The sequence below is a fragment of the Haliotis rufescens genome, unplaced genomic scaffold (assembly GCF_023055435.1).
Source record: "Haliotis rufescens isolate VD_foot unplaced genomic scaffold, xgHalRufe1.0.p SCAF_6, whole genome shotgun sequence".
Taxonomy (NCBI): Eukaryota; Metazoa; Mollusca; class Gastropoda; order Lepetellida; family Haliotidae; genus Haliotis; species Haliotis rufescens.
Genome location: NW_025964334.1, coordinates 9,501,163 through 9,516,655, shown reverse-complemented (window position 1 = coordinate 9,516,655; position 15,493 = coordinate 9,501,163). Strand labels below are relative to the sequence as shown.

Here is a 15,493-nt window from a genome sequence, read left to right as displayed (position 1 = left end):
TGCACCTCGAATTACAGCGCCTCAAACGAATGGGCCACCCGTGCCCCTAGCACACAAAGCAAACCTCTTAATCAGCGTGTATGTACAAAGTGTAATATTGCCATGATTACCATTCACGTATTATTATTACCATCATCACAATTATCCTTCTTTGGACACAAATCCACAACTTTTCAATTTTACAACAAACACCTGGTCATGAATAACAAACAATTGACAACATCAAAGCCCTCGAGCAGATGCAGACCTTCAAGAAACGCAGGTGAAACTGTTGCAGATAGTGAAATCTTATCAGCATCAAGCAGCTGTGTATGATCGGGTGCTGGTCATCTCGTAAGTTGATAGGCCTTGTCATCCCTGTAATATTACTGGCTTACAAAGCCTGTCTTTGATAAGACCCAGGTCAGTAAGCAGTGTACTGTAGGGCTACAATCATGTTGTGTGTAGGAGGGTCATTATAAGCCAGGGTATATATAATGATGGGCCGAGTGTCGCCGCCGCTTCAAAGGGACATAATTATTTCATGACCACTACCATAATTCATACAGCTACAAGAGAGATTATTCGTAGTTCCCAGGCGCCGCCCATGCTTGTAGAATACCCTGGCATCTGAATTAACTTAGCCGGAGCCATATACTTTGCTTTTTGAAAACAAACAGCATTTGTGAGATCCGTGAACATAAATGCTTTAACAAATTCCAACTACCGGTATTCCAATCAAATAACTAATGTGAATTATCAATTTGTGTTATTTAGAAAAATAAGGTTAATGCATGACAAATCTTAAAGCTATTACAACCAAATAACTAATATGAACTTTTTATTATCATTATTATTATTATTAATAATTTGTCTGAGAAATAATGTTAATGCATGACAAATCTTAAAACTATTACAACCAAATAACTAACATGAACTTTTTATTATCATTATTATTAATAATTTGTCTGAGAAATAATGTTAATGCATGACAAAATTTTAAACTATTACAACCAAATAACTAATATGAATTATTATTTTATTATAAAAATAATGTTGAGGAAAGATGTGATATATAATAAGAACCAATCCAATTTGTGTCCCATGTCCATGTTTAAATTGTTAGCATCAATGTATGAATGGAATGGCTAACACATCAATGGCATACATATATTTGACATGTCAAGTACAAGAAAGTTGCATGGCGACTTCATTGAACGGAAGTAAGTGTTCTCTATTTAGTGTCTGTAAGTGTATTGAAAGACTTGTGTGGATTAGGTTTGGTTTGTGAAGGAGCGAGGTGGCAACTGAAACTAAAATTGTGTGCCTGATTTAGTTTTATGACACAAATGAGATCAATTTCATCAGTAATTAAACTTAGGGGCCTGTATTAAAGTTCATACCAACCATGTCGACAGCTAGAAAAAAAAGGATTTTTGTTTGTAATTTTATTCAATTGTGTAACCTTTTCTAACCGGGCTCCCCTGGATGGAGCTACCTACACACAAACATATTCTTTGAACAGTTTTATAACACAGCGTGTCAGCTTCATGTGGGAGGAAAGCCTGAAGTGATGCAGATCTTAGAAGTACATACAACTTCGGTGAAACCCAATAGTGGGTATGGTGCAGACAAACCTAGAAACACAATAAGGGTGATCTGGGATTCAAACCCACAATCATAGTTTTCTCCAGCATGCTAAGGGACACAACTCAGCATGGTGTATTGTGATACTCTCTACAGACTTTTCCCACAATGTTTTTTAGGTGTGAGAAAACCAAGCCCATCCGAGTTGAGGTGAAGTGGGGTCTAACGTCACATTCAAGATTATTGCACTTATATAGCGACATGCATGTGTGTGTGGCTGTTGTGTTTAGTCATTGTAGCTATATTAATTAATTATCTTCAATGATTCATTACTGAACAACTGTGTTCATAATGCAAAAAATGTTATGTGTGAGTATGGCTTTGAAAATGGGAATTAAAATCGATCAAAACTGCATATCTGGGTTGTTGTTTTGACACTATACGAGGAGACAAATCTTATTACTTGCTGTAATATGTTGATGCATCTCCAAATGGAACACTGAATGATGTACACACCTTCCAAATTTCATTAAGATATCTTCATTATTAAAAGTTTTATGTCCAGTATTGTGCATGTCATTGAAGGACAGATGAAAAATTAATAAAGTTACATTATTTTCACGATTTTTTAAAATGATAATGAAGGATATCATTGTTTTTTAACTTTTTTTTTATAGTGAATAAATATTATTGTTGAATGACATTAGGAATCTTAAATTGCTAATAAATTGTTAATGCACTACAAAGACCATTCAAAGTGTGGTGATTTTGGCTAGATTGCTATTTTCCATGTTTTGACATGTCAAAATTAAAAGTTATGCTACAATCAAAGAGCTGATCATAAACGGTTTGATTGAGATTATTGTTTCAGGTGAATATTATATCAAAAGTAGAAAAAAACTTCAATTTGTTTTCCCTGTGCTTTTAATCCTGAAATGTATGCAAACTTAATGATGGCCATTTTTTTACACTCCTTCAAACAGACACATCTCTAAACATTTTTGACATAAATCAAAAAGGAAAACTGTTTCTTATTCATTTTTACATGAACTAAAAGTAGACGTATAAACCTGAATAAAATAAAGAATTACAAAAGTAGCCTGACCTCCCCAGTGCAAGTCCACAGAGATACCATGCCATAGTTTAACATGGAAACCCCACTCAGACATAGCATACTGACTCCGTTTCATCCCCTCAATGTCAATTGCCAGGCAGGGTATCAACAAGAAACATTGTTTAAAGACATTTAGTATGACAAGGCCGGGGTCAAACCACTGACTGGGCATCTTCCCAAGGCAAGGGAGGTAACAGACTGTGAAAGTCCACTTTCCACCCTTGCCAAACAACTCTGGAATTTCTGGGCTCGATAGCGTCACGAGTGGCTATTACGAGTTATGTCCCTTTTATGTTTTCCTATTGACCAATCCAATCCTACCTCTCATATTACCTGCATTTGCTTCAATCAAAAGGACAGCGCCCAGTCAAGACGATCTGATAGATAATCAATATGTATATTGTAATAAAACAGGTCTTACTTCCCGAAGTACATCAGGTCATTGGGCCTTGATTAAAAACATGAAAAGATTGGGCAAATATCTGTACACCTGCTTTGCAAAACCTGCAATCGCCCGAAATCTGCGCTGCAGTTTTTGAACCGGGTGTCGGTTTCATTATGTGATTTTGATTTCACAGTACATAGGCTCATTAGTCCAGCCAAAATATAACTCCGTAATTCCAGCCTAGTTCGGCAAGGGTGGAAACTGGACTTTTATAGTCAGTTAATCCCCTTGCCTCGGGAAGATGCTCTCCATGCCAATGCTGAACCCACTATACCACGGAAGCAGTCCCCAGAAAGACAATGCAACACATTTCACATGTGAAATCTGTGACATGTTCTTCAGGCCAGTAGACTCCCGGTCTCTGGATAGAGTCTTGCAGAAACATGATCTGATACAGTTCCCATTGACCCAGTCAACTTAGTCTCCAGACTAACATATGGTGATACGTGATCCCTGCTGCAGGGAATGATTGACATCACGATCAATTGTCAAGTGTCTGTCAATTTCATACACGGCCCTTTTCTCATAATGCACATTATATTTACGGAATCAATAAGAAAAATATCAATATTGCCAAAGAAATAATTGGTGTTTGGTGCGATGGGACTAAAAACCGTCAATTTGTGTTCTTTCAAACACTAAGTGCAAATAATATAAATTAGAAGCTTCCTTACAGAGATCGATCCTTTGTGTCAGTCATTCATCAAATACAACAAGTGAACTATAATATCTAAAAACTATCTGTCAATCCTCGCATTTTCACTTTCATGATCTTTCTCTAAAAAATCTAAAAATGTAACAAAACCTTAGAAGAATTATTAAAACCAGAAGTATATTTCATGATTGTCTTTTCAAAACTTATTTCCTTGATATAAAGCTGGATGATAACGCTTAACTACTATAAATTAGCTTATATATATTTTCTTATTACCACATATATGGCCAATTGAAATTTATAAAAAAAATCTGTTTAAGTTAGTTAAAGATATACTAAAGTGTACTTTAAAGGTAATATGTACAATTTCAAGTAGACTGATCATTTTCAAAATGAAATGTAACATTCAGTTTGATTCACATATATAGTCCTGGTTACTTGGAAAACCAGTTTGTTTTATTCAGATTCATTAACAGTAAAATCATGTACCAACCAGTATTCATCATGCTGGTTTATCATTAATAAAAATCACAGTTACACTTATTTAACGATCAATCATAAAATCGTCACAAACAATATCTATTCCCTATACAATAGCTACAGGAAGACACCGATTCTAAAGTTTGCAACAATCTGTCAGGAAATAATGCAATAAATGTCATTCAGGAATAATTGCAGAGTAAACTGTTCGGCTTGAACAGTAGCACCTTGAACTGTAAATGTTTTGGAACTTTTGACAACATGAAATTTGACAAAAAACAGTTTCAGTAAGTACTTACTAACCTTATCAACTTAACTTCATCATCTGACATCACGAAACTCAGACATATCATTAGTCAAACAACAAATTCAAAAGACAATTTACATTTAATTATACACATACTAACCCCCACACATGTATTTTTTCACATTTGAAATCTATTGACGATGTAAAGATTAACGAACACAATGCCAACTAATAGCAATCAAGAGCTGTTTGCTTCAACTGGACAAAGCATTAATAATTCATCTAGAACAATTACTCCAACTGGCAGACTGTGAGGTTGATATTCAAGGGCATTTAACGGTTTGGTAGGAACACTGTATCTTATTTTAGCAAGGAAGGACAATGTACTGTGGTGAACAATCAAAAGTATCACTAAGAATTACACTACAATGTAGCCTTGATTACAGTGTGAAAGGGGAGTGAGTGAGTGAGTGGGTGTGTCTGAACATTGTTCTACTTCCATCACGTAAGCACCATGTGAGAGGAAAGACAGAAGTGATGCAGTTCCTAGATGATAATCACATGAAACCACGATCACAGTATGATGGCGACAATAACGAACCAAGAATCATGTTTAGGGCGAAACCTTGACCATTTGTTGACTGCCAGATCCTGCACCTGCAGAAGGAGGCAACTCTGCAAACACATCTCTCTCGCAGACCACAGAGCATACACCAATAAGAATTGGCACAAGACATATAGTCCCAGTTCAAATCATTTCATGGGCCTAAAGTACCGACAGACGAAGAAAAACACTCCTCTTTTACTTGATGAATAAACATGCCGAGTCCTACCTAACATTCCTGCTTTGTGTGAATCACGTTCATCAACATATAATGTTCTCAGATTTCTCAGATGCCTTGACCATAAATGACCTGTTTCCTTTAAATACATAAAACATAAACCCATGAAATGCCTTATTTTTTTAAAGTTTGGATCAAAATCTAATAATTATGACCACTCTCTACAGCAAGCTAAATATTCCAATAGGCCTGGGGAACACTGTCAAATGTCATATGAAAAATTAAACTCTGGCCAATAACAAATAGGTCAAATAAATAATTAACATGCTTAGCAAGGTGATACTTATTTCCTTTGTCTATAGAGAAAACTGTTCATTCTTGTTATGTTTATTGGGTGGACAAATATATAACTGTGCCAAAAACAATACAATCAAAACAAGAAATACAAATAAAACATTTATCTTTTTTACATGAGCATTACAAAAACATTCATGTTACGTTCTTTCATCTCACTGCCATGAAGAGAACTCCAAATCCACAATACCCTACTACAAAAGATCATTCTTTCCTGATTTCTTGGTTCAACAACTGTTAATATTTCATAGTTATACATTAACCTTATTAATATTCTCCATTTTCATGAAATGATGTGAGTGTAGTTATTTATTTCTTGTTATACATGTTCAGAGAAGTGGGATTTTTAAAGACTACTCATGTATAAACAGTAATACTCAGTTCCTTTGGAACAGTACTCAAGAATGTTATGCAATCAAGGTGATATACTGGTCTTAATTAAGCTTGATGGACAGGTGTCAGTTTGTGTTCCACTTGAGTAGTTCATGGCCCTTTGAAATAGACTAAATGGTTTATGACAGCTGATCATGCTGATTGTTAACTACTTAATTGCCATGAATGCCATTTCATGCTGCACATCTCGTAAATGCTACTTGATATTAGAAACAGTGTCAACAACTGTCAAATTACAAACATTATTTTAAGATCTGTATTGAAAATAAACCTGAGAACAAAAATAAACAACATGGGAGAAACTATGAGCATAACAAATATGCTGCCGATATGTAGAAAAAGGGAAACATTAAAAAACAAGTTTTGAAATCATCAAATGTGAACAAAAAGACCTGGTGTGGTTGTGTACATTGTTTGTTAAGAATGCAAAACCAAGCGAGATGCACAGTATGGCTACCCCTCTGATCAAACAAAGGGGAGCCTGGCTCGTGGGAAAATTTGCTCATGCGTCAGATTGGACCACTTTAATATGCATCATCAGGATCAGGAAGTGGTTTCATACACTCCCTTTCCTATTGACAGTCCATCTACAAATTCATTTAAGCCATTAACTTGATGCCAGAAATGTTAAGAAAGTGAGTTGAAATCACAACAAATGCCTACCTGTGACAAGTATCCACCATTCTCATTCATGGTGAAAAAATCTGCCACTAGCTGCTTCACCAGTGTAATGAAAATTAGTCTGTGGTTGTAAAATTTACTCTAAACTCCTCTTTTGACACTAATAAATGATCCAGTCAGCTCTCTGTGTCGGGTATAGGTACTCCTTTTGAAACACATAGGTAGAGATGTTCCTCATGGGTACAGTACAACAACTCTACTACCAGTTATCGCGATGCTGGTACTAAACTTTGAAACGGACACTCGTGGGAAAATACAGTTGTAATTGACATCGTGAGAACAATGATGGCCGGCTGTTCCGTCCTTTGCTGGCACTCCCCCGGTAAAACAAAAAGTGCACCAAGAAGCGTTGAAAGTTTCACTGAGATTGCAGGTCATACATTGACAAACGCATAAACTTAATTATAACACCGTAAGCATTACAAAAGTGATAAGACATTCAGATCCAAGTTGGTGTGTGTTCATTTTACGTAGGAGGTGTATGGAATAGCCAGTTTCCCAAGTTCGGGACAAAGCCCATTGGTACTTTCCTTATATGGAAAGCAGGTGTTCCCACGGCTAGTCAGCGTGTTTTGGTCCAATGGATTTCGATAACAAATAAGCCATAAGGTCGACAGACCCCCAAGTTAGCTTTGCCCGTCAGTCGGCGTAAAATAATCTGACAATTAGGAGAGCAAAGACGTGTAAAATAGCTCTGACACAATTCATTCAAAATGTAGCCCAACGACTTGCAAAACAGTGGCAGAAATATTTCGGTATACATGCATAACAATTATAGCAATTACGCCTGCAACAGATGCACTGACCAGTCACAAGTGTAAATATCATACGGACCGATTATATATAAAACAAAATGCAGACGTTGTATCACTCACCAGTTTATAAGGACAACGCCGCACTTAGTCAAATAATTTGTCGAGTCGGGACTCGAGTGAAGTCCAGAGCTGTTTGACAGTTTACCGAAAGTCAGAAAGGTTAATACTCCCCCATGAAGGAAGGGCATGTGGCGTCACAACTCGATTTTCATCTCAGACAATAATACATCTCGAAACCGTCAACGCAGTAGCCCAATATTTCGTGGCGTGATAATATAAAGATATAACTTTTTCCAAATTCAACTAGAAAGTTACAGCCAATATGGCGGACATTACATCTGCCCATGCGCTTGTTTTGGTTCCTACTTCCGGTCGGGATGCTGTGAAGTCTGGGTGTTAGTGGATATTTAGTACGCAGATGTGAGCGAATTTATGTCAATTCGTATATATAAGTGACAGAGTCAATGTAGATCTGAAAGTAGTTTGGTGAGAAATGTCTTCAGGCAATGATCAGAGTTCCAGAAAAAGTGCAGAGGGTGGATCTGAGATGGAAGCGAGCCAGACGCAATCTACAAGTGACAGTTCACCTCAGGCCAGGCCTGACCAGAGGGATGGAGATACAAACAACTCCAATGTGTCAATGCTGAATGAAAAAGCTAATACTGAGAATTCTGATAAAACAGGTGAACACAGAAAACTTATGTTAACTTATATGTTTGAAAACTGGACAAGAAACCCTCTGAGATATTCTAATTGAATTACAAACTTATCACATTAATGATACAGGCCTATATGCAATATGGTTGTTGTGAACCATGTGTGAGGGTGACCAAATCCTACAATCAGCCGTAGTAACTAACAGGTTTGATCCACTAGTCCTTATGATGATAACATATAGCAAAACCCTTAAAAACGGCAAATTTCTACTAGTCCTTATGATACCTTAACTATTGGGCAGTTTGGCAAGACTACAGGACTAGTGCCAATTTCTAACGCTGACAATCTGCTTATTATTTTTAAGAAATGTTTTGTTTCCATGGTGCTGTGAATATTAGGGTCCAGTGACCAGTACCGCAAATCTATCTGAACTAAGATTGTCGTAAGTTGGTTGGTTGGTTTGTTGCTTAACGCCGCACTCAGCAATATTCCAGCTATATGACGGCGGTCTGTAAATTACCGAGTCTGGACCAGACAATCCAGTGATTAATATCATGAGCATCTATCCACGCAATTGGGACTGATGACATGTATGTCGTAAGAGGGAGCAGGGATAGAATGTTTCCAAGAAAGTCTACTAGCCCAAATAGTGATAGCATATAGGAAGTAGTATAGATAATGGGGGTTCTATCACACCCCCACCTGGGCCATACCTAGACCCTAACAATAACGCCCTAAATTTAGCAGTTGCTACATTTTGCTAAGTAGTTGCTACATTTTACCTGCCAAACATGCCACAATCCAGTGACAGTCATCACAAAATTCGCATAAACTTAAGACCCCTATGGAAGTGTTGTTAGGGTCTAGGTATGGCCCTGGTTCCTCAAAATGTTGAATATTCTAGTAGCCCCTGGGATACCTTTAACATTTGTGAAACTCTATTGAAACAAGGACCAGGAGCAATATTGTAGGTAATAGTGTATGAATGACAAGAACAAATTGAGCACTACTTGCAGTGTTTGAAATTAAAGAGCATCCTGGGTTCCCTGAGATTTGCTCCTATAGTATTTGAGTTTAGCACTTCATCAATCTCAAATATTCAACATCAGGTTTATGACAAGGACTCCTTGATTCCCTGCTTAATTTCAAACACTGATTTGGGTTTAATTTCCAGAATATCAGTGTCCCAAACCTTAAATGACAGTGCAGGAAAAGGCAGTTTCAACTTTTTGCCATCCTGTTCATGTGTTATAGAAAAGAGACTGCTGGAATGTACATTGTAACTCATGGCATTCACAATGACAACCCCTAAGGCACATCCTATCTCCTGAATAACTTTGTCAATGCCACCAGAAATCAGTACAATTATTTCCAAACTTCTGTTGCATTTAAAGCTTACAGATGTGTAATCCATGGTGTATGACAGGGATAGATTTACTTTCAAACATCTCTTGCCGATATATAAATATGAAGCACTATAATGAGGTTCATATTTCTTTGTTACATTTTTTCTTAGATTGTAATAGTTCTTATTTTTTATTAATGTGAAGGAACTGCCCTTTTTAGTTTCATTTAGGCACCATGCTCTCCCCTTGACTTAGGCCATGGCTGTCAGTGTCGTAAACATTAAATTTCTCCATAACTGCTTATGAAATGCATATGATACTTTACTCACTTTCCTTAAGATACCACCTCATACTATTCAGCTCAGTAGGCAACTGTGTCATGGCATTTATTCTGGGATTTATGTATGATTCCAGTCACAGTACCCAGTCTGCAGTACCCTTGGCAGAAAAATTGGGATTTGTTTTTGTCTTGTTCAAATTTTTAATTTTTTTTTAGTTCTTATTTTCCTAATTTAACAGGTATAATGACATTGTATTTTAATCTTCAATTCAATGCAAAAATTAGAATCAAATATTAACGCCTCTTCCTCTTTATTGGTCCCGTTATAATACAAGTCACCTCTGTAAACATCATAACATCAATAAATACCGAATCAACATGTTATATTTCCCTTTGGGGAATATTTTCTGACATATGCTGCAGATCTGTGGTTGAATATCGGCCTCTGAGCAAGTCTTGATAAATCCAGGTTTTTTTTAACAGTTTCATCTTGTCATAACTTTAGTTTTGTCTTGTTGATCTTAATTATGTTGGAGGGGCGGTCGGGTAGCCTAGTGGTTAAAGTGTTCGCTCGTCACGCCGAAGACCGGGTTCGATTCACGACATGGGTACAATGTGTGAAGCCCATTTCTGGTGTCCCCCGCTGTGATATTGCTGGAATATTGCTAAAAGCGGCGCAAAACCATACTCACTCACCCACCCACTTAATTATGTTGGCTTCACTACTAGGGCTGGGACGAGTCCAAATTTACTACCTGGGTTCCAACCTACCTATTACCCGACCCTACCCGGATACACGCTGTAGGTCTTGGTACAAAATGTCCGATGGCGAAAGGTTTGACCGTACTCCTGTCAAAATGTATTTAGATGCACATATAAACCGATCATGTCATGCATGTACACTAAGTTGACTGAAGTATTATCTTTATGCAAACCTATAAAGTCAGAAGGAATGGGTGCATAGTCAGGAAGAAATGTGAATATTTGTCACTTATAGTGTAACCATTGAGTTCTAGATTCTTTTTGCCATTTGGTTGGTTTGTTTGTTTGTTGTTTAACGCCGCACTCAGCAATATTCCAGCTATATGACGGCGGTCTGTAAATAATCGAGTCTGGACCAGACAATCCAGTGATTAATATCATGAGCGTCGATCCACGCAATTGGGATCGATGACATGCATCAACCAAGTCAGCGAGCCTGACCACCCGATCCCGTTAGTCGCCTTTTACGACAAGCATAGTCACCCATACGGCAAGCATGGGTTGCTGAAGACCTATTCTACCCCGGAATCTTCACGGGTCTTTTGCCATTTAACAATATAACTGTGTGACTAACCATGGGTCCAGGTAGTCCTGTGGGTACCCGGGTCCTACTCAGTACCCACCCGTCCCGAGTATCTGAGTTACCCGTCCTATCTCTATTCCCTACCTCACTAATGTTTTTGACTACCAATTAGTATGATACACATATCTCAGACGAAAAGAAAATCAGTATAAGCTCACCAATGAATTTTGTTTTCAGAGGGATTAAATGTTCAAGCAGCAAAACCTGATGCAGAAGAAAGTTTGATATCACTTGAGGCAGATCAAAATGGCACACAAGCAAGCAGTAAAGGACAACCTGAAGTCACGCCCATGGACCAAAGTGGATCTGGACAACCAGAGAGTATGGACATTGAAACTGATGCACAGCCAGAAACTGTAGAGTTACCTCCCCCTGATAACAAACCAAATGCGGAGTTACCTCACCTTGATGAGAAAGCTGCAGCTGAAACATCACCCACAAAAGAAGGCGAAACACCTGCAGCAGATGCAGCTTTGAGCAATGTGGTAGAGTTGCCTCCCCTTGATGAATCGTCTAGCGGGGAAGCTTGCGCCTCTGCTTCCAGTGCTAAAGATGACTTGTCAGGACAAAGTGTTTATTATATTAAATGGATTCACTACAGACAGAACAAAGTGCCAATTATAACCCAAAATGAAAATGGACCCTGTCCTCTCTTGGCAATAATGAATGTTCTCTTGTTGAAGGGCAAGGTCAAACTTGCTCCCATGATTGAGATGATCACATCTGAACAGCTGATGACGTATTTAGGGGAGAGTATCCTAGACAGCATGCCAGAGGTAGGTGACATACGTTTACACAAATTCATTTCACATTTGTTTTGTTTGTTGGTTGTTAAACGCCACACAGCTATATAATGGCGGTCTGAAAATGATCAAGTCTGGACCAGACAATCCAGTGATTGACATCATGAGCATCGATCCACACAATTGGAATATGACATGCATCAACCAAATCAGCGAGCCTGACCACCCGATCCCGTTAGTTAAGGGACATAACTCCAAAGTTGTGATGCATGAATGTGGATTTTGTTTGTTTCTTCAGATTGTTTGTTTACCTGGGAAATGATATTCAGTAGTAATAAGTGTAGTCTTTGCTTTTTATTATTTTGTCTGGCTCTGTTGATTCAAGCTGGTAAAGTAAAAACATAATGTACAGCATGGTGCTGACAATTGAGCAATGACACATGTTTGTATGAAAAGAAACAACTTTTGCCAGACTTTTGTTGACCTCTAAGTGTCGTATTTCTCTGGTGTATATTACATATTTCTTACAAAAACCAGAGTGCAGAAGGGGAATATAGTTGCAGGGATTTATCTAGGATTCCAAACCAAGTGCCTATGGCAGGCAAATTGGGTAACACATTGTGATATTGTTAACAATTTGATTTTTTAATGTTCATATCTTTTTAATTCTAAGGTATTGGGAACACTTTGTATTCAAATTACTGACATTTACTGCAGACTTGGGGCAGAATATTTGCCTCTGAGCAGGTCTAAGTAAATCCCTCATAATTGCTTTGTAGCTGTTATAAAAAATGTTTAGTTTGTTCACAACTGATTGATGGCTGACAACAAATTCAACTTGTTGTGTAAGTTCAGATAAGCTCTATAGTAGAAGACATCAAGGACCCAGGAACCCCCTTAATTTTGAACATTCCAGGGTTTTATCTAGACAAATTTGGAAACATCATTTTGTCCAGATTTTTTTTCTTTCTTAACTTCAGATATAGTTTAACATTCATGCATTTATTGCAATAACATAAAAGTAAGCGTCACTGTACATGATCACTGAAATACAAAGCACCTTTGCAAAGCCAAGACATTTGGAAAACCTGAATTTGGAAATTTGGAATTCCAACATCGAGCATAAGACTATTTAGATGAACTCAAGTCTTATGATTTGAGTACCTGACCAGGGGAGATAACTCAGATCTTCACTTCTCGAATGCATGTTGCCTTCATTCCTCCAATTTTATTATTGTCTTTTTTTCAGAATCTCTCCGAGTCTGTTCGTGCCAACTATGAGCAGAATATGCAAGATGCGATGTCTGTGATGTACAAACTCCAAACTGGCCTTGACGTCAATGTTAAGTTTTCTGGGTAATGTATTTGAACTTGAACTTTCTGTCTCTTGAACCAATCATTTACCTACAACACATAACAACCAACCTGGCAACCTTGGACGTAGATTGAATTATGTAACTTTTATTTATCCAAGCAATTTCCCCTTATTCACTGTGTCCTTGAAAGAAGAAATCAGATTTAGGAACCAACCATTTTGTATTCACTGCTCGCTCGCTCACTCACTCACTCACTCACTCACTCACTCACTCACTCACTCACTCACTCACTCACTCACTCACTCACTCACTCACTCACTCACTCACTCGGACATGTGTTGTGCCTTGCAGTGTATCAGACTTTGAGTACACCCCTGAGTGTATCATCTTCGACCTGCTTGGCATCCCCCTGTACCACGGGTGGCTGGTGGACCCCCAGGACCCCGTGTGTACCTCCGCGGTGGGCATGTGCAGCTACAACCAGCTGGTGGAGAAGATCATTGCCCAGAAGAGTTCCGAGAGGGAGGAGACAGTCACTGAAGGTGAGAGGAAGGAAAACATTCTCTCAATGGAGGCAGTAGGGTAGCCAAGTGATTAAATCATTCACTCGTCACACTGAAAACCCAGGTTCTGTTCCCTCATAGGTACAATATGTGAAGCCCATTTCTGGTGTCCCCTGTTGATATTGCTGGAATATTACTAAAATCAGTGTTAAAACATACATATTTACAATGGATGTGGCACAGTCATCTCAACTACTGCAGATTTTTGTGCAGAGTTGCATCCCTTAGGTGTGCTAGGATACTATAATCATACCTTTAAATCACAGATTTGTCCCAGTGTAAAAGACTGCAATGTGCTGGTCAGGAGTTGCCTCTCTTTGACCTTTCAGGATCCTGTGATCATAGGTTTGCATCCAAGATTTGCAGTGTCTATGATCCTGGGTTTGCCTGAGTCATAACGGCATTATTCAAGTGGTACACATCTAGGACCTGTGTCACTGTGCACTTGACTCCTTCATGCCAGTGGTTTCAGATAAGTTCATTTTGTTGGTAGACTGATTATTAGTGTCCTAAAGATGGGTTTTGAATTTGGAAATGATATCAAAGAAAGTCCTTTACATAGTTGATACATGTCGTATCATTAAAATGTCCTAATACCATGTCTTGCTGCTTGTTCAAAGTGTTATCCATGTGGACCAGCTGACAAAAAATTAATAATAATATAATATTGCTGAAAACTTGCTGATTGATTGCAGTAAAATGAAGAGAAATTGTTAATTTTGTAGAACATATTTAGGCAAAGAGTTACCTCCCTTCAACCATCCATTTGAGTGACTTTAGCAGATCATCTTCAGCTGAGTAGAACCAGTTGAGCTATATGATCAGTAGTTTCCAGTAGTTAATCATTCATATTTATTGAAAATATAAAAAGGGAATTCCAACTTAAATGTTTGCTGAAAATAGTCTCAGAAAATGATTGGGAAAAAATCTGTCTCTATGCATAACAAGTGAAGTTGGTGAATTGGGGTTTAACTGACACTTTCAAGAATATTGTACTTGAACAGCAGTGTGGGGGCTTGTACTAGTCTACTTTCTTGTTTCATTCAAGGATGTTTAGAGAATTCAGAGAATGCACAATTTTAAGTTAATACGGATTCTTAGAATTCTTGGAATTGTTAAGAAAGGAGCATCTTCCCAAGGCAAGGGAGTTAACTGACTTTAAAAGTCTAGTTTCTACCCTTGCCGAACTAGGCTGGAATTCCTGAACTCAGTGAACCAGTGGCTATTACGAGTTATGTCCCTTCTATGCCTCTCCTATGGACCAATCAGATTCCACCTCTTGTATCACTTGCATTTGCTTCAAACAAAATGGTGGCGCCCAGTCAAGACGATCTCATCGATAATTAAGATCTATATTGTGATAAAAATGGGTCTTACATCGCGAAGTGCATCAAATCACGTGAGCACCTTGATTAAAAACAGGAAAAGATTTGAAAAATATATGTTGACAACGAGTTGGCGGTGCACATGCTTTGCAAATCCTGCAATCGACCGAAATCTGTGTGACAGTTTATGAACCTCATTTCAATTTCATTGCACGATCTTGATTGGACTATGCATAGACTCATTAGTCCAGCCCAAATCTGACTCCATAATACCAGTCTAGTTGTCAAGGGTGGAAACTGGACTTTTATAGTCAGTTAACTCTTGCCTCAGGAAGATGGGTCCCATCTTGAACAGAACCAGGTGGTCAAATTGATGTCCTGTCAAC

General features: G+C 38.0%; 2 protein-coding genes across 3 annotated transcripts in view; one reads left to right on the top strand and one right to left on the bottom strand.

The window, feature by feature from the left end:
- The window catches only part of LOC124151662 (recombining binding protein suppressor of hairless-like), a 44,567-nt gene extending 36,696 nt beyond the window's left edge, over positions 1–7,871 (bottom strand). The window contains exon 1 of one of the 2 annotated variants that reach the window (XM_048385595.1): positions 7,593–7,871. Coding sequence is in view for 1 of the 2 variants with exons in the window: in XM_048385594.1 (XP_048241551.1) it covers positions 6,700–6,729 (30 nt within the window). In the remaining variant the exon portion in view is untranslated. Of the gene's footprint in view, positions 1–6,699; positions 7,064–7,592 lie in introns of those variants that run through there. The other variant, XM_048385594.1, reaches the window with a different exon arrangement.
- A 35-nt stretch (positions 7,872–7,906) lies between these two features.
- Positions 7,907–15,493, top strand: part of LOC124151664 (ubiquitin carboxyl-terminal hydrolase MINDY-1-like) — a 49,356-nt gene continuing 41,769 nt past the window's right edge. The window contains exons 1-4 of the mRNA XM_046524244.2: positions 7,907–8,215; positions 11,338–11,936; positions 13,153–13,259; positions 13,571–13,761. Of these exons, the coding sequence (XP_046380200.2) occupies positions 8,026–8,215; positions 11,338–11,936; positions 13,153–13,259; positions 13,571–13,761 (1,087 nt within the window). The 5' untranslated portion in view covers positions 7,907–8,025. The remainder of the gene's footprint in view (positions 8,216–11,337; positions 11,937–13,152; positions 13,260–13,570; positions 13,762–15,493) is intronic.